The sequence below is a fragment of the Vidua macroura genome, chromosome 10 (genome assembly GCF_024509145.1).
Source record: "Vidua macroura isolate BioBank_ID:100142 chromosome 10, ASM2450914v1, whole genome shotgun sequence".
Lineage (NCBI taxonomy): Eukaryota > Metazoa > Chordata > Aves > Passeriformes > Viduidae > Vidua > Vidua macroura.
Window position 1 is genome coordinate 14,538,372 of NC_071580.1, and position 19,318 is coordinate 14,557,689.

Sequence of the window (19,318 nt, forward strand, 5' to 3'; positions counted from 1 at the left end):
TCAAACCCTTCTGCACTGCTTATTAATGGATTGCAATCACCCCCTTTGTACAGGGAGCACAGAGAGCAGATAGCAGAGAGGGCAAGTCATGCCAGCAGGGCTCTTGAATTGCTCTCCAAGGAAAAGGAAGATGAGTAGAGGCACTATAATTTTAATTATGGTTCTCTCCAGTGTTAAACTTTGCAATTTTGTTTTTAGGTCAAATAATTGGTTTGGCAGAAAGTAGTGGAGTAAACAGGATAAAATCCTGTCCTGTTAAATTGCAGCTTATATAGAAAATCTCAGGTAAATTGTGTATTGTGGATGCTTGAAAGGATTAAAAGTTAGTGCTAAAAAGAAACATATCCAGAAAAATAAACAGCTCTACTAGAGAATAATGCAAAATGAAAAATAGAAGTAGATATTTTTTGCTGCAGGGAAACAGGAGTTCTCAAAAGATTTAGACCAGAAACCACAGTAGTATAATGAGCATATGTCATGTTATGGTGCTTTTAAAAAATCATAGGGGGCACACTGAGTAGAAAAACTTTTCAGTGAGAATGAGTCACTTCATACTTGCTCCTGAAATAACTACATTAAGAATAGGATGCTTTCTTCTGGTTTTCTTCATCCCTGAAATCTGTTCGTAGATTGGAGGGCAAACTGTAACCTTAACCAGTCTTAATAAACTTTTCTTGCCCTAAGATTAAAATACTTAAAAAAACCCCATTTACTGACTATGGCTTACATTTGACTAATAAATTCTGACTCCATGTCAAGACCTTTTTTGTTACTGAGCATCCCTATTATGGTCAGAGCCCATCATTCTAACAGAACCATTTTCCTTGATTTTAGGACCTCTCTGAATTCACCACTCAATGCAGGCCAGAGCACCAGTGGCACAAAAGATCATTTCCTGATTTATAATTCACTAAGCAAAACAGACCAGCAGCTGCAGTCTTTGTACTTGGCTGGGACAAACATCAAAGAACCAAATGGCTGCTTTGCTGTCAAGACACACCTACAAGTTTTTAGGCAAGAGAAATAAAGAATTATAACTGATCCCCCTGGTCTAAGAAAGCCACAGTTGAAAAAGGATGGAAAATTTTGGTAGCAACATGTTGCTGATCGCCAGTTCCTCTGCTGCCAGTTTGTGTCCTTGTATCAATAGCACCTTCCACTAGAAATCATCTCAGTGATTTTGTGGGGGTGCTACTCAGCATAACTGGAGATAAGAGATTTTAGTGCTTAGTTACTTCTGTTGTGGTACATGAGCATTCCCCCCCTCATATCTGTGGTGCTCCACCATACGCCTTGAGAATCCTTGTGCCATTTCTGCAGACTGAAAGCATGAGAACTGTTTTCACATCTTTGTGTTATTTCAATGCATCTGTTTAGAAAATCCTTTATACACAACTTCAACCCTAAGCCTTCTTTCCAAATGAAAAACATCAGACTGCAAGGATCGCATTCTTAATATCCAAAAGCTTAAAATATTCACAGCTTTTTAAAAATTCTAAAATTTCAATTCTTAAAATACCAATCATTTTCCAGCAATCCAAGGCGCGTTCTGGAATCCAAAGCCAAGCTCAGCACATTTTTTTTGACAAGGATCATAAAAGTACTCAAAACAGTACTCAAAGCAACAGAACACAAAGATGTAAAATGTTTCTTAATTAGTTTGTGAGGCTTAGAGCTATTTTGTATCTGTTCAATATAACATTACAACAAGAAGAAGGACATGCATATATGGAGTTACTGGTGTTCTGGTAATAATTAACTGCTGGCAAATAACAACTCTGAGATGCTCAAAGAATTATTTAGTGCACAACCCCTTTGCTTTGGTGGCATCCTTTCCCATCCCAAAATACTTGTGGTGGCTGCACTCTGGGGCGGGAAACAGGAGATGACTTCGGACAACTGCAGCACTTTCTTTCTGTGGGACAACATTCATTCTGTCCACAAGTTTCCTATTGCTGAGCTCCTGCCACAGCTCCAGCCCTGGTTATGAAGGGTTACACCAAGTAGGAAAATGCTCAGTGGTTTGTGACAAAATTGCTGCTGCATGTGTGGTACCTGCTGTGATTTGTGTCACCCATTTGAACCTCAGCCACAAAGCTGCACTTTTTATCAAGGATATTTGCAAATATGTAACTGCTCTGAGGACATATGGCCAATAAATAATTCAAAGTTATCTATCTTCCCTGCAGTTTCCTTATCCACCTACCACCTTTTAATGTTTTGTTGGCCTGGAAACAATATTGTTTATGGCACTTCAAGTATAAAAGTGTTGCTGACTGGCAGTAGACTATTTCCTGGGTGATACCTTGGAAATAAATTGGTTCTCCCCAGTCTCCATCTGCTTTGCTCTCATCTGCTATTAGCCCAGAGAAGTCTTGTTTTGCATTTTGAGTGCCTAAAACTGTTCATTTGCAATTATTGATTCCAAAATTGTTACAATGTGATTTAATTTGTTATTCCTTTTTCTCTCCCTCTCCCCCAACCCTTTTTTTTTTTTTTTCAGCTCTATATCCATTTACAGTCCTAAGGAGAATCCTAATGCTTTTGATGCTGCTGCTTTCTTCCAGTCAGTGGGAAATTTTCTGGGGATCTTTGCTGGATCATTTGCCATGGGATCCTCTTATGCTGTTGTCACAGCTTTAATATCCTTTATGGTTTGTTTTCAGGGAGCAAATCTATATATGTTGGAAAAAATATGCAATATCTGAGAGTGACCATCTTTAGTTTGAGCCTGAAGCTTTTCACTCTAGGCTCAAGTGTTTGTAAAGAAACAGATAAATCATAAATTGACAGGAATTGTCATTTGTCAGAATCTACAAATTTCTCTTTTACCTTTATCATTAGGCAGGACTCTGGCCTTTATCACCCTATTTGGAAATAATTGTACTTTAAGGAAAGTATTTTGAAGTATATTGAGGTTCAAACATGAATTTATTAAGAACAGCAACTTATTTATGAACTCCAGGCTAGCAGCAATTATACAAAAATAGAAAGGAAACACTACAGCGTGACAGTGTGACCAGCAAGCCCATCAGTTTAACTAATCTGGAAATGAAAGGTCTGTCTGTTGCCCTGCATTTTTTCTCATGTTTTAAAGTTCATATAAAATGCTGCTAGAAAGATCAGTGATTTTGATCCTTCTTGCATTCACACAAATGTAAATAAATGCCCATTTGTTTATAAAACTGGACAAAATTACTTCCTTTTCCTTTTTTCTGGGAAAAAGAATATCAAATGCAACCAACTAGGTATTAATTCAAACTCCACAAAAGTACTTAAAATAGCGGATTTTAAAATCTGTTCTGGATTTTCCTCCTTGAGATAAGTTAGAAGCTGTGCAGTTCTTCCCAAATTCAACATGTGTAGATGAGTATGGTGGAAGCTTTCTATCTTTCTTTCATCTTTTCTCAGATTAGGGGTAATTTCAGCTTACAGAACAGTTGGGTTTTTATTTTTCCTTAGTAATCTTTTAGCACTTGACAAAATTCACAAAGCTGTGTGAGTTTCCTATGTTGGAGACAGGTCTGTTTTTCCTGCTATCCTGGAGTGCCTTCTTATCAGCAGAAGCCGCTGGGCTAACAGGTAAGTATTGCATTTAATTAAATAAAAGCAATTTCATAATATGCCTCTAGTGTGGGTAAAATGCATGGTTTATTTTAGGCATGACATCCTGTATAAAGCTTCTAAAAGCCTTATTGCTATATTGAAGATTGTTTCATCTTTAAGAACAATTCTGTAGTGATATTGAATAGTTCTTCCAGACAAAGACATAATAGATGAGGCTCAAGCCCTCAGTCTTTCTTCCCTGCATTATCCCATCCCTATCAGTCCCTCTATTAATCCCCCTATTTTCTGGGCAGCTATGGGACCACAGATAACAGTAAGCACAAGGTAGGAAATAGGCAGTGCCTTGTGATTACCAGACTCTGTGCTCCTCTGCACACACTCCATATCCTGGGCCCTTCTTGTTTCTCTCAATTATCAATAATTAAAAGCAATTATCAATAGTAAACCAAGAACAGGGCCAGTGGGTTGTAACCACCTTTATAATTATGAAAAAAAAAAATCATATTGTCCAGGGCACCTACATGGACATTTTGGCACAGCCATGTCCTAGTGACAGGTAGAAAGATTTGTGATCCCATTGTTTTTGTTTTTTTTTTCCTTAATGCCAGGAAAGAAATTGTACAATCACAGTCAATTATGTACCAGGGCCTCCATTAAAGGGTACACAGAAGTTTAGGCAAAATTTTTAATGGATATAGTTACCTACACAGCAACCTATTGTATAGTGTGATTCAAAAGAACAAAGTTTCTATGACCTTGATTGTTTTAATGCTCTTGAGGTTGTCACTTCTGAAATCCAGTGCTCTTATTAATGTCAGGGAAAATCGGGAGAAGAAAAATGCTTAATGGAGTGGTAATGCAGCCCATGCTGGTTTGTTTGCAAAATTGTTCAAAGCCTTTTGAAGGCAGCAGTTATATTTTTATTGAGTTCTCTGGAGCCAGCATGTTACTTTTCTAATATCAGCCACACAATCAAACTATTTCTGAATGGGTATTAACATCTGCATCTTTGTCTTACTAATTATACAACTTTGCATCCTGTTTATTGTCAAATTCTTCAGGCCAATGAATAAAAACAGTGGTACATGAACTGAACAAAAGGGTGGTATTTCATTACATCAAGAAAATCAGATACCAGGTGGAATGAAAGTCCATTTTGTCTCTTAACAGCTCTGTACTGGTTTGGGCAAGGGTAGCATTAATTTTCTTCACAGTAGCTAATGTGGTGCTGGAATCAGCCCAGGTAATTCAGGGATATTTCAGGTATCCCTGAGAAGCACTTACATGAGCCAAGGGGTTTTCTGCTCCTCAGCCCACCAGCAAAGGGGCTGAGGGTGCCAGGACAGCTGACCCCAGCTGAGCCATCCCAGAGCGAGAGAAGCTGGAGGAAGAAGGGTTCTCACTCTTACCCTTGTCTCATTCTCTCCCCCCATCCCACCAAGGAGGAGGGAGAGAGGGAGTGAGCAGCTGTGAGAGTCTGAGCTGCTGCCTGGAGTTAGACTCAACAAGCTCTTAAACGTGTGGCATGAGTACTGCAGAGAAATGCAAGCAAAGCAGGAGGATTGTTGGTCACTTGCCTGCTACTGGAGGTACTGATTTCCTAATGCAGTGACTTCCAAGTAAGGACTGTTTGAAAATGCATTCCTCACAGAGCACAAGGATGCTATGTTTCAGCAACTGAACAATTGATTATGCATTACACACAAAAGGTAGATTTGTAAAGGAAACACTGATATCTTTCAGAGCCTCAGGTGCTGCACCAAAGGTAATTTCCATTTCTCAGGCATAGGAACAGACTGGATGTCCAGATAAAAATAACTGGCATATATCTTTTTTGCATGCTGCAATCGTGATGATGGACAGCAGAGTCTCTCCTGGTAGTTACCCTGAAGAGTGTTTCATTGCTCTTTTCTGCTGTAATATATAAAATATCTGAAATAAAAGACTTAATTATTGAACACCACAGATGGTGGTGGTAGCCATGGTAAGGAATTTTAAATGGACAGAGGCAGAGACAGAGGAAGAGAGCGGAACCAAAGTAAAGTTTCAATTTAATTGAAAAAATAGAAAACTGTTTAGAAATTTAACAAATTTTTATCAAAAAAAAAAAAAAAAAAAAAAAAAAAAGAACTGATGGAGGAAAGATAATTAATTCACCAAGATATATACTCCAATAAAAAGTATCAAGCATTTTCAGGTCTATTACTAGCATTTTTTCATGGGTATTTTTTTCATGGGTTCTGAGTTTCATGTGGAAATTATTTAATTACTGTTGTGAGAAGGCAAAGTTTAATCTTGAAACTTTTTTCAGTTAAATCTTTGTCACTTAATTTCTGTAAAAGGCTTTTGTCAGAAGCTGTTATTACAGAAAAAATCATGGAGCCTTTCTTGTGGCTTCAGAAGTTCAAAGCTGTGTTTTATAAATGCATTTACTTTATTAGTACTATGCTGACCTTACCCTTTAGTTGTCTGGCTTAACCAGTTTTGATGTTACTTTTGTCTTCTCTCAGTTTTCTCTGAAACAGTTCTAACTCTCCTCCTTTCAAAATACTATTTTAAACTCCAAGTTCAGCAGCAGAAATACTCTGTTGGTTAAGAAATTTTCACCAGACTTTGGTTCAGCTCTGATTTCTCACAGCCATGCTAAGGAAATCTGTGCAATGCACTTGTGTGCAGGGCTCACACAGGTGGGTACACACAAAGCACCTGCTGCAGCAGGCAGGGGGAGCCCAGGAAAAGGCAGTCATGCTTCAGGACACACTCAGCTGTTAATCCACACTCTATCTTTTCCAGTCTTTCCCAGCTTTCTTGCTTTGCCCTTTGTCTCAGTGCATGCAGGTTCTGGTTCTACAGCCCTGTGCCTGTCCTTGCAAGCAGCTGTGGGAATGCAGAGAGCCTGACTGCAGCAATGGCACAGCTGCACCACTGCATTCAGTGCACCACACTCCTGGTGTCAACATGCTTCAAAAAGTAACTGGTTCCATTAGACATTTGTGCCTATATTCATCTTCATTTTCCTTGGATATTGTGTTTTCTCCGTTCATTCTTTCTAAATGAACTTCAAAGACTAGTACTTCCCTTTAGCTATTAAGTAATGCAATTGCAAAATAATTTTATGCTTATAATGCTTTCCATAGGAGTTCTTCAATCATTCTAAGCTTTTTGAAGTGTAATATTGGAGTATTTCATAATTGAGAAATAATGGGCTATACTGATTTTTAGTGGGCAAAGCAGGTGGCAGGGCTCACTTGTTTAGCTTGCAGATTTCAAAAATAAAATTTAAATGGAAAGTAGTACAGGTCAATATTTTAGAAAATATTTCATTCCTCTGCCTCAAGATATCCCATGATATACAACACACAATATATGGGCCTGACCCTGGCTGAAAAATGGATGTGATCGAACCAGTAAATCAAAATAAAAATCTGGGATGACTACACAATTATTGTTATACTGGGAACTGGAAATTATAAATTAATGTTATGGTTATTAATCTTATAGCTATATCATCAAGCTGTGACACATGCATGATAAATTGATTCTTATACAGTAGAATCTAATTTGTGCATTTTCTCATTTGCCCTGGAGTATATCATTCCTGACTGCTGAGCAAAGCTGTAATAGCAGAATACTAGAGTAAGGTCAGTGTTAATAGAGATGTTTTCATTTGCAAAGTTCATTTCATAGTATTTACTAGTAGGCTATGAAAAAAAATCATAAATAATGTAAATTAAACACTTGTTGAAATAAATTAAGAAAGTACATCTTGCATTTATTAATTGCTTGTTATCTTGTTTTATAATTAACAATATTTCCTAAATTTTGAATGATCACTCAGTCTGAGAAAGGTTCCATGATGTACATGGGCATTTAATGGTCATCTCACTTGGACCTTCTCTATCTACAGCTGTTTGAAGTGACCAGATATTCAAATAAAAAGAGATTAATTTACCTGCAGAAATACACTCAAGCATATGTATGAGAATTGACTTGTATGTATGGGCTTATTTGATGCATACTTCAAAGTCACACAGTGACTCAGTGTAAAGGCATCAAAATTGCAGCCAAGCTCCTCTGATTTTTAACACAGTAAAGACCTGCATTATGAAGACAAAAAAAAAGACAATAGACCTTGAAGGAAAAAAATGTTGGAGAATGTAATTTTTGTTCCTTTACTGGTTTTCAGAGCTCTTTGATTTCTGATCATTATAAAGCAAAAATGCTTGTGATAATAAATTACTGCTGCTTTGTCACATTCAGCAATTCTTGCCTGGACATTTTGTGATGTTTCTGCCTTCGTGACACCTGCCTTCTTATTCAGGGACTCATAAGAGAGCAGAGTCTACCTAGCAGGAAAGCTTGTCCTCCTTTTCCTCCAAAAATAAATAAGCAGCATATTATGAATGAGGTAGCCAGGATGAGTCCAAAGATCTCGTCTCTCATTGGGGCAATTTTGTGCTACTTTTCTATTTAGGACATAGCAAGCATGAATGTCACCACCTTCATTTTCTTTAATACTGCTGACAAAGTGCATTTATCCTCATGCTGTTCACTTCTCCTATCTGTTTGCTGTGATTTGTCTAGAATTTCTCATCTACCCCATCACTTTTTTAAAATGCTGTGAGCAGGTCTTCTTGTGGACACTCTCAGAAGGGATCTACCAAAACATTTCTGTCTGCAGTTCTGAGCGCTGCGAGCCCAAGGCAGTTTGGTGCCTGATGTGCATTAGTTCACTGAGCTGGCATTATTCTAGACAAGGAAGCTATTCTGGGATTTCAATTCTAAACTGTGGGGTTTTCTTTTCTTGATTCATTAGCAATGTGCCATGCTGTGTCATGCAGAGTAGGCAGACTCCTGCCAGTGAGGAGGGAGAAGGGATACTTTGGCTTCCAGGTCAAAAGGAAAGAGACCTCAACTCTTGTAAACTCTAACTCTGCCACTCCCAGGAGCACAGGAAGAAATCTAAGCCTAATTAGGAAAACAATAGGTAGGAAGATGGCATTTGCCCTGCTGTGCAGAGACAGATGACAGCTGAGCTGGTCTGCTGCACATCCCTTACTGAAGTCACGGCTTGGGTCTGCCTAATTTAGGGGCTGCTGTAGGTACAGTTTTCTAAGGCAGTAAGAAAAAAAGAGAAATGTATATGTTTTAGAGAAAAGTACATATTCTAGCAAGGCATTAATGTGACACCAAAGATCAGTTGCATAAAGTGTGGATAGTGGGGTCTTACTGCTAGTGCAGACGTTCAGGATAAACAGGGTAAGCACTCTTAGTGTGGCCAGAATAAAAGGTGTTATATGTCACCATAGGAGTTCCAGTGTAAACTGAATTCAGCAATTTATTTGGGGTTACAAAAGCACAACACTGAATCCCAGGTCTCACCTGAAGAGGCCAGGTGCAATACCAAAGAACAGTCCTCACATGAGGGCCTAAAAAATCCCCTCAGCTCCATCTTTTGTTGTTTTCTGTCACTTCAAAATAAAATCAGCCTCAGACAACTCCAGAGATAAAAGCCTCATGAACAAAACACGAGCTTTGATTCTGCATTGGTGTAGGTCTGGTGTAAGAAGCCTTAAATCTTTCCTTTAGTATCAAGAAAATGATTCGTCACACTTCATACCCCAGTGAAAACAGCCTGGATAGGGAGACTGTTGCCACTGGGTGTATGGCCCTATTACAGCAGCAATTTGAGGTAGAGAGAATCTCATTTCCTGCCACTCACACATTTAGCTGCATCCTAAGAGATGCTGTGGAGATTCTGACATAAATGAGTCCAAAGTAAGTGTTATCTGATTTAAATAATTTCTCTTTTACCCAATTTTCATTGTTCCTTTTTCCATGCATTTCCCCACCTCTGATGAAGGACCAGTTCCTGCTGCTTTATTGAGAGATTTCAGGATTTTGTGCATCTTTAGAGAGGCATCCCAGAAGCCCTGGAAACCTTCAAAGTTGGGATGAAAACTGCTCAGTTTAGTTACAGGTCTTTAAAATAAAGCTATACGTTTTATTTATTCCTTTGCTCCCCAGAAGGTAGCAGTTTGGAGATTTTCTTTTTCTAAATTCCCTTTTTTATCACCAAAAGACCTGACAGCTGGAGAAAAATGTCTGTTTTAATCTCTCAAATTAGCAAATTCTCAGGTTTTGGTTGTGGCCACTCACTTGCAGGTTTGTGTTAAAAGAACATTGTACATGCTGCACTTCTCTGACATTCCTTTTTGCATGTTTGTGAAATGATGTAAAAGAAGATTTTGTCTTTTTTATATTACTAGCTTTAGACTCAACAACCATTTCAACTACTTATATTTGTAAAAACTGATGTAAGAATAAGTTCTCTAGCTGTATTAACAGCTAACAAGCTGTCTCAATTTCTCTTTTACAAAAAAATCAAATAAAATGGTAAGGCTTTTATTTCTAAAAAAACAGAGGTTGATCTGTAGCTGAAAATTTACTAGTGATATAAGCATTTTTTCTGTGAAGTGTCTCATCTTTTATATGAAGAGGAAAATGTCAGTAATCTATAATAAACACAATGAGCTGTATTTCACTTTACAACTTACCACCTGTTTCAACTCAAAACATTTTCTGCTTACTTTAAGTTAAAATTTTGTTCTGCAATTGTAGCACTGTCTCAGTAATTGCTAATTTTGCCACTTGAACAAGTAACAAGTGACTGAGCTGTCTCCAGCAGCCTGAAATTGAGGACAAGTGAAAGGGCCACCTTGCTTTATCGGCCTCCCTGCATCGAATGGATACTTTCTGTTTACTGCTCCAGTATTGCCATGTTTGCTCTCACCTCTTACCTCTGTGAAAGCAAGCCCACAAAAACAACCTCATTCTGTGCCACACTCTGTTCATACAGTATTTTGCTACCCAGCTAACTTCAAAATCCAGCTTTAATAGTGCTACAAAAAAATCCAGATTGCCTTTTCCTTGCTAAAGAGTTGTGTGTTTGCCTCTTTAGGTACTTCTCTTTCCTTTTCAGTTAACGTGTAATTGGTCATTACTCTTAACTAATCATTTTTTATGGATATTCATTACAAAAAATTTCCTCCAAGCCTTTTAACGAACTATTCATTGTGAGAGTCATGGCTGGTACAGATGAAGCTTTCAATTGTAGCAATTGAAATATTCCACTGCATTCCCCCAGTCTTCCCTGGAAACAGGGTATCTGGTTTCTGCACTTGCATAATTGCATGGTTCAGTTCATTTATTCTTATTGCAAAATCAGATTTAAGCCATTTTATTCTTCATGACACTCTCTCAGTTTTCTCACTACCCATAATTAACAGTTTCTTAGCAGTCAAAACCAGTTTATAATCACAGTTGAATTTAATAGTCAATTTTAAAAATGCAAGACTTGACATCCTGATGATTAATAGAGAAGAAACTGCATCAGAAACTCTTATCTCCATTTCAGTTACTGAGCCTGGAGCTAGTGATACTTAGCAACATTACTGTCTGGCTGTATTTTTAACTGAAATGTCATTGTTTGAGCATCCCAGTGCATATTATTAATGCCTTGAGAATTTTTAAACTCCCCAGATCAGTTCTGCACAATCAAATACAGTTACTGAGAAAAAATAATTAGACACATTTATGAGAGCAATTAGACCTCACAAAAATATAAACTTCCTGGATTGTATGTCAGCGGTGACAATCTCACCACACCCCATATCACTGACCATGAAGAAAAGTCTTAGTGTAGTTAGAAAAAAAATCAAAACAGACTTAAGAAAATAAATATAAAAAACAAAGACACACTAAAGGTTCAGTGGAATTTCTCTTGGCTAAAGGGTCAGTGTTCTGTATGTAGAAGCAGTACAGGTAAATTTAAAATATAAAGAGAACCCAGAAGCAAACAAAATGTCTGAAGTGGTTTGTGGGGAAAAACATTTATTTGTTTCCTTGTTTTCCTTCTGATGACAGTCGTTCCGTGTGCCAAATCAAATCAGAAGTATTTGCTCCATATTTTTTTCTTCCATCAAAGATATATTAATGGCCTCAGTTCTTCCCAGAAGAAAAGAGAGGAGCTTGCAAGAAAATTGGATATTTTTTCCCAATATTTGCTTGGTTAGCAATATAAGGAGGTCTAAAGAAAAACATGGTAAGGTAATGATTAATTTAACTGATGCATGAGAATTCACAGATCCCACACACAGTCTCCTCCAAATGAAATAGTTTCAGCATTGTCTAAATTACTACTTTGATTTGTTTCCTTTTCTGTGCCGTGGTTCAGGGCAGGAGGATATTTCACCTACCTCAAGGGCCCTCTTGCTGCTAAAATTCAAACATTTCGAGGTTTGGATAAGCCTGTTAAAGAACCTGTCGAGGCACCAGTGCTTGAGGCAACTGACACTTGCTCAGTCTGTTCCTATCCATTCTTCCAGGGACTCTGAAGCCTGGCCTGCCCCAGTTGATGCTTTTGAAGTAGCAGATTGTTTGTATTGGGTTTGCTGTGTTAAGGTGCAGTGCTGCAGACTCTGCTCCCTTAGTGAGCCCCTTCTTGCCCTAAAGTCAGGAGTCACCATCCTGGAGAAGACGGAGCGAGCTTTATTCCGTTTCCAGCCCAGGACTGGGGGACCAGACAGAGATTCTTTTCACCATTCCACTTCATGCTCTTTGCCTCCAGTGGAACTGGTTTATATGTTTCTGTTCATGCTTGTTTAACCCCATAAATGCCTAGAAAGTGTAGCACAATCACATCACAAGGATGAATAGTGCCTAAGCTGGACAGGCATCTTTCTGCTTGCTTTGTTGTGTCAGACTCATCAGTATAATGCCAGTACATGTGAGCAGCCTGTGAGCTGAAAATTATCTAGCAGTGTGCAGAGCAGCCCATGAGGAGGCAGAACTAAAAAGCTGATTAGGGCATGCTGCAGCTCCTGCACGGGAGGCAGTGAGGAGCAGGGCTGAAAGGCACAAGGGCTGAAGCACTTGGCTGGAGGGTGACAATTGTGTGTATGTGAGCACAGAGATGGCACACAGCAGTCCCACTGCTGGCTCTGTGCTCAGCCCCACGTGCCTGGGGAACGTGCAGGGTTTCAGGGAACAATGATCAGAGTGGACACAAGAGAGCCCTGAGCTGTTGTGTAAATAATTATCTATGTAGATATGCCCCAAGTTTAAGAAAAAGGCAGATCTTTCTTCCTCCATGGGCATTTACACACGGCTACTGGTGAACTCTATTTTTGGTTTTCTGTTTTCTCCCTATGTGCTTTCCTCCTGCATTATCTGTGTCCAGACCTCACAATCTTTTCAGCTTCTTTAATTACAATACTGCACTACAGTGATGTTACTCTGTGATTCTAGTGAGTTACGACCAGGGCCCAGGCAATACTGAAAAATATCACTATAAAACAAATCAGTTATTATTATTCCTGACAATCCTGCTTCCCTGCCCCTCCAGACCTTCCACCAGCTGGGACTATAAGTGCTGCCACGTGTCCACAGTCACTGACCTGCTGTTCTGGGCAGCACAGCTTGCACCTGCCAGAGCATCACTTTTAAGCAATGTGTTGTTGTTCACCTTGACATCGATACACACTGCTTGTGATAAGATACAATCAGGCACAGACTGAAATTATTTTACCCTGTTGCAGTCATTTAGTACCAAGTGGTCTCAAACCATTAAAATGTAACATTTTTTTCTTTTCCTTTCCTATTCAGCCCCTGCCAAATTCTTTCAAATACTCCAAATCCCTACATATTACGATTATGCTAGTCCTACACTTACAATTACTGTCAAATTATGGCTGGATCATACCATGTATTAATTGAAAGAAATTTTCTACAGCCTTTGAATTTCCAAATACACAACAGTGGAAATGCTATGAAAGCATCATTGTTCTTAGAACACATAGCTCAAATTTCTTTTGTTATAAAAAGCTGTTAACAGACTAATTTGTTTTTTTTATGTAGCCTTTTGCAAGCCTAAGTAAGAAAACAAAAGCAGCTAACTCTGTTTTTTCTTTAAATTTCAGGTATTGTTGCTGTCCTTTTCTGTGGAGTCACACAGGCCCATTACACCTACAACAATCTGTCACCAGATTCCAAAATGAGAACTAAACAGGTAGGACATGGAAATAACTGACCTCGTGTCTGACACTGGTGTAAGGAGTAACAGTTACTGGAATACAGCTGGATGGGATTTCATTAATGAAAAGCAAGAGGCTTATGTCTTCATCAGGAGAGTTTGCCAGGAAAGCAATAACAATTACCAGGATAATAATAATAATTAAAAAAAAATATATATATATAAGTATCTGTTCTTCCCAAGAGACCTGAAATGTCAGACAGGTATGGAAAAAACAGCTTACACCAACTTTCATACAAAAATACTTCAAAATTAAGGAAATCAAAGAGCTCTAGTAAGACAGAAGTGGCTGAAAGATTGGATCCCTGCAGATTTTGCAAAGGGATTGTATAAACTGCAGTCTGCCCATAGATTTAAGCAGTGACATTATTTAATTCTGGTTTAATTAAAAATTGTCATCATTAGAGATTTTTTTCTTTCCATTGTGTTATTTAGAGTTTAGAAATGTGAAATTTGATCACCTGGTTTTTGTTTGAAGAAGTGACTAATACAATTGTAATTCTTTTTAAAACGTGAGGCTGTTCTCAGATCTATGGTATTGCAGTGTTCAAAATATTTTTCAGCATGAGTCATTTTAGACAACCCTGCCACTACTTTGATCCTGGTAGAAGTCATTTAAATGCAGTTTTCTTCCCTTGTAACATTGACTCATATGTCCCAAGACCCCCAGGTTGTAGGAAATCGATCTCCTAGAATAAAATGGAAACTTATGGCCCAATACTGTAATTTTCATGATGCAATCTCGTACCTTTTTCAGCAGTTCCTTTCTTTTGAGCACTGGAAATTTTACGTAGAAAAATTCATCGCTTCTTGCACATCTCAATTTAATCAAAAATCCAATTTTCTATCAAAAACAGCTTGATAGAAAAAAATACTGGCCACAGTATCAGTTCAACTGTTAGAGTCTCACAGATTTTAGATCACAAAAAAGTTTCTGGTCACTACTCCCATAATAAAGTGTCAGCTATGGAACAGGATAAGTCTTTTCAATTGTATTTCTTTATAGCAGCAGAGTCTGATGCTTTCAGAAAGTATTCCAGCAGAGAACTAACCTTTCTCTGATAACTGTATTGTAAGGGAACAACATTGAAATCTACCACAGAATTTTTTCTGTTCTGCAGAAAGACTGAATTACATATGCCATTACTCCCCTTGCATATAACTTATAATTTGAATAGAAGGTTTTTTCAGGGATTCATCTGCATGTTTTAATGATGCATAGCCTCAGAGAGAGACATAAAAAGCCAAGGTTGTGGTATTTTTAATTACCTATGAAGCTTTTCAGCTGCAGAATCAACTAACTGTTGATTAACTGTTTAAATGCATCCTGGTTTTGTTCATGTTTACTCTGTTATTCCCTCCTATTCAATAAGTGCAAAACAAAAGAGTGAAAATAAACCAAATTTACCCTTGAACACACAGAAAAGGGATTATGTGTTTCTCTATGGAGCTGTGAGTTTTATGTACACTTTTCCATTCTGTTTTCTCTTCCCCATAAGCCCTTAATCCTCAGCCTCCTTTATGATATGGTTCAAACGCTGTTGAATTCTTTTGAATACTTCTAATTTATTTTCTAATCCAAATATTACCCTTTTATATGCAGCTGTTTCAGTGAGATCTGCACTGCCTCTTTCTTTCTCTCCTCCCAAGAATTCTCTCCAAGCAAATTTAATAGGCCACACACTTGGCATTCTCATAATCATATATAACTTCAGTGCATCTTCAATGAATATTGTTGCTCAGACAGTTGGCTTTGCTCCCAATCGAAGTCATTTTATTACTCATTACTGGCCAAAATCAAGGGCTTTTCAGTTCTTTTATAGAATTATTCCAAAGCAGTCTCTCTCTTTTGTTACAATATGACAGATCTTTCAGAAAGGAGTGCTGAACTGTAATGCACACTGACAAAACAGTGAGTTGAGGCTGAAGCTAAAGCTAACAAAAACTATGGAAATTAGATTTAAAATTGTAAATCAGATTGCTGTTTTTAAACAAACACTTTTTCTTTACTGCTTTGCGTAATTTTCTTTACATTTTTTACTTGCTTTTAAAATTTTATAGCTTGATGGTAAAATCCAGTTTAGAGTGATAGAGAAGGTATTTCCGATCCTGGTGCCAAGTTCTGCATTTCTCATAATACATCATCATTTGCTCTAAAAAAAATTAAAAGTTTCTCTTCAGTCACTGATGTAAAATGAGAATTTATCTACAGTTCTTAAATGAGAATTTAAGAGTATCTATTAAAAAGGCCTGTTAAAGGATGCCATGTAATTATTAGTCCCCATGTATCCTTTATTACTCTGTCAATCACTGTTTAAGATTCCATGAAAGAGAAATATTTGATTTCAAGCATCTGAAACTTACAGAATCTGAAATTATAAAGCAACACTAATCTTTTCACAAAAAAAATGAATTATTTTAATACTCTCATAAGAAAAGTAAGATTAAAAAAAATAGTAAAAACAGAGGCTTTAGATAGTTTTCATTCGATTCAATTATCCCAATTTTCATTAAGTATTTATAAACATTCTGTGTGCTTTTACTGTCATTTTTTTAACATGGGTGATGTTTTATGGAAGTAATTTTAAGTCATCATCATTGACCTGACAACAGCCATCATGATTTTACAGTGAGATTGACCCTGCCCTCCATGGCAGCAAGGTTAGGTCTAACATGAGTGCTCCTGAATTTCAGGCACTTAAAGTTTAATTTATCCAATGTATCTTTAGTGAAGGAGAAGATGAAACTGCTGGGATCTGATCGAAAGCTATTTGATTCTGAGCAGCTTTCTCCAGAATTATTTACAGCTGCTATCTCCCCTCACGTTATGCTGCATCCAGACACTTACTTCTAAATCTTGGGACTCTGCAGCTCCAATTTTACATTAGGCTTCAGATGTACAGCTGGGCTGAGTTGATTTGCTCTGCTACAAGTCAGTCAGAGGCTGGGCAGGGTGGTATGAGATAAACAGAAATCCCTGGTTTTTTAAAAGTGGGCAGAGTGTAAATCCCTACAGTCACCTCTAGAAAAGGATTCATGGATGATACTGTGTTTTCTACAGTGTTCTATGTTCCTTGCTCTGTTTTTCTCTCTGCCCTCTGTCACTTTCACTCAAATGCCAAGCTAAGACCAGCACATTTTCCTAGTGGTGGAGTACTGACTAGTGGCCATAAATATTATCCATCATACCAACGAGTTGTATCTTTTCTGGTTATGTTCCTTTAACTCCGGGGAACAGCTGCAACAATGAGAGCGGGGCAGGGCAATTCCTCTCTTTGCTTAAGTCTGCAAGGGTATGAAGAATTCTCTTTGCACACAAAATAGTGTCAAATTCTGGAAAGGGACTTCTGAAATGCATTACCTATGGAAGAGCCAGGGAATTAAAAAAGACAAGGAAAGCATGTCCAGCCAAGAGGGGATTATGTCACACACTGCCCTGCCTGTCTCCATTCATCCCCCAATCTAAGCCTTGTTCTCATGGTCACCTCTGAAACAGGTGTGTCTAACTTTTGGTGAAGTTTGCTTTCTCAAATTAGGTGTAGTAGCCTTTCTAATCACATGAGGAGTTAAACAGTTACTCAGCTGTTTTGTTGCTCCTGATAGCAAGCCCATTAAGGGAACAAGCTGCCTTAGAGAAAAGCGCTCCTGGCCTGATTGTTCAGCTGCACCGGGTGTGCTGTGTGCACAAGATTCCAAGTTAAGATTTCAGTGGCCCTTCACCTCCAAGGTTGAACATAGGCAGGAGAATGAGAGAAACATCACTGCTGCTTAACTTGTGAGTAACTTTACCAAGACATACAGTCTCACTCAGAGGCTTGAGCAGATCAGATTGCACTGGAGGACTGAAAGTTCAGACTGCTCTTGGGCTTTGCTCACTGATGGACACAGTACTGATTGCTTCAAATTTTAATCTCTCTACTATAAAGCAGACATGATTATCTCTGATTAATAAAAGTCATCACTTTGCAGGGGAGCAGCTAATATTTCCTGGAAATCTCTGGAAAATACATGAAGCTTTCAAAACACTCCTAGCTCATTGATGATGCAGCTATTTGTCTTCCAACAGGGACACTGGCTAGGGATCAATCAGCTGATTTCTGGATCAGAAATTAAGCTGCATTGCAAAGACACTTTGCTGTAAAAGAATTGTGTTTATAAGCATATAAATTTAATTCTAATTAATCACATTAATCAAAACAGGTTAAAAAAAAGTAATACAACTTTTTTTAATTTCTCAAAAACTGAAAATCAAATCATTACAATCCCTTGACCCTAGTATGTTATAGTATAGTTTCAATATAGACTTAGAATAACAGAATCATTGATGTAGGAAAAGATCTCCAAGACCATCAAGTCCAATCATTAACCAAAAATCACCATGCCACATCTACTCATTTTTTGAACACTTCCAGGGATGGCATTTCCACCACTTCCCTGGGGAGCTGTTCCATCCATGATTATGGACTCACTTCAGAAGCAAAGAAAAACAGTAGAGCAAAAGTAAAGTATGGCAACTGAGGTATCTAAATCAACTGAAAGGGGGAAAAAAATCAGTTAATCAAAGGAGTGTTACCTGAAAGCCAACAGACAATGTTTACTAAAAAGAGCATTTCAGGACTAAAGGCAGAGAGGTGACTGAAGTCACTGTATCCAAATGAAGCACCATCACTGGGATCTTGACATTCTACTGCTTTTCTGCTGTTTCTTGTAAACCAGTTACAAGCAGACCTACAGCCAGCACTGCAACAACAGATCTCTTTTCTCTAGATACATAATACTGTCTTATGGGATTCTCCCATCAGCTGTCTTTTGATAAGAAAATAAATAATGCGGTGCAAATTCTGCTTTAGTAGCAGAACGATTTCTCCTGAGTTTGTTGTTAAAAGCACATGCCAGGAGCTGCAGCTACTGTTGTTTTCTGTGAGAGAAGGAGAGCAGCTGGGGAGAGATGACTCGGCACTACCAGCACCCCAACTGCATCTGCTTTGTGAGGCTCCCACTCCAGATATCCAGCATCCATACCTGGGAGAAGCAGCCCTCTAACCTCATAGGGAGCTGCAGCACAAAATGAAATTTTTGGTGCCTTTATCTTAAACCCTCCACAGTCACACTGGACATGTGTGTGCCCTGGGGCTTTGGTTCTGCTATTTGCGTGAGTGTTTAAGAGACCAAACAAAGAGAGCTGGGCTTGCTTGTATGTTAAACAGTCTACATTAATTTATCTCTGGTTAATGCTTACTATTTTCTGTTATCAAACATTGGACTGTATATAGATAATGAGTTTATACCCCTAGGAAGAAAAGTACATGCACAAATGTCAGGTTATAATGGCTCTTATAATTCAAACTCCTAATTTATAAAAAAATTGAGAGTATTTCTAGTCAGAGGAAAACCCTACTTAGAATAAAATGCCCTAGATTATTAGCAAGGCAGAACTACCACAACACATAAGGATACACAAGGATAATTCTCATCATTTTCAAATGAGCAGCCTAATTGACAGCTGTTGTGATTTGTTCAGCAACTTTTCTTGGGGACAAATGACCTCTAAGGCACTGCAAGAGGTCAGGTATTTCCACACAAATAATTGGCAGAGAGAAAGACTGAGAGGAAACTTATCTCCCAAAAAGTTTACCACCAGTACCAGATTCTAATCTG

At 38.1% G+C, this 19,318-nt stretch overlaps 1 protein-coding gene across 1 annotated transcript in view; it reads left to right on the forward strand.

Moving 5' to 3' along the window:
- The window catches only part of SLC9A9 (solute carrier family 9 member A9), a 184,187-nt gene that overhangs the window by 71,206 nt on the left and 93,663 nt on the right, over window positions 1-19,318 (forward strand). The window contains exons 8-10 of the mRNA XM_053986275.1: window positions 2,504-2,642; window positions 3,477-3,582; window positions 13,548-13,636. Coding sequence (XP_053842250.1) covers window positions 2,504-2,642; window positions 3,477-3,582; window positions 13,548-13,636 — 334 coding nt within the window. The remainder of the gene's footprint in view (window positions 1-2,503; window positions 2,643-3,476; window positions 3,583-13,547; window positions 13,637-19,318) is intronic.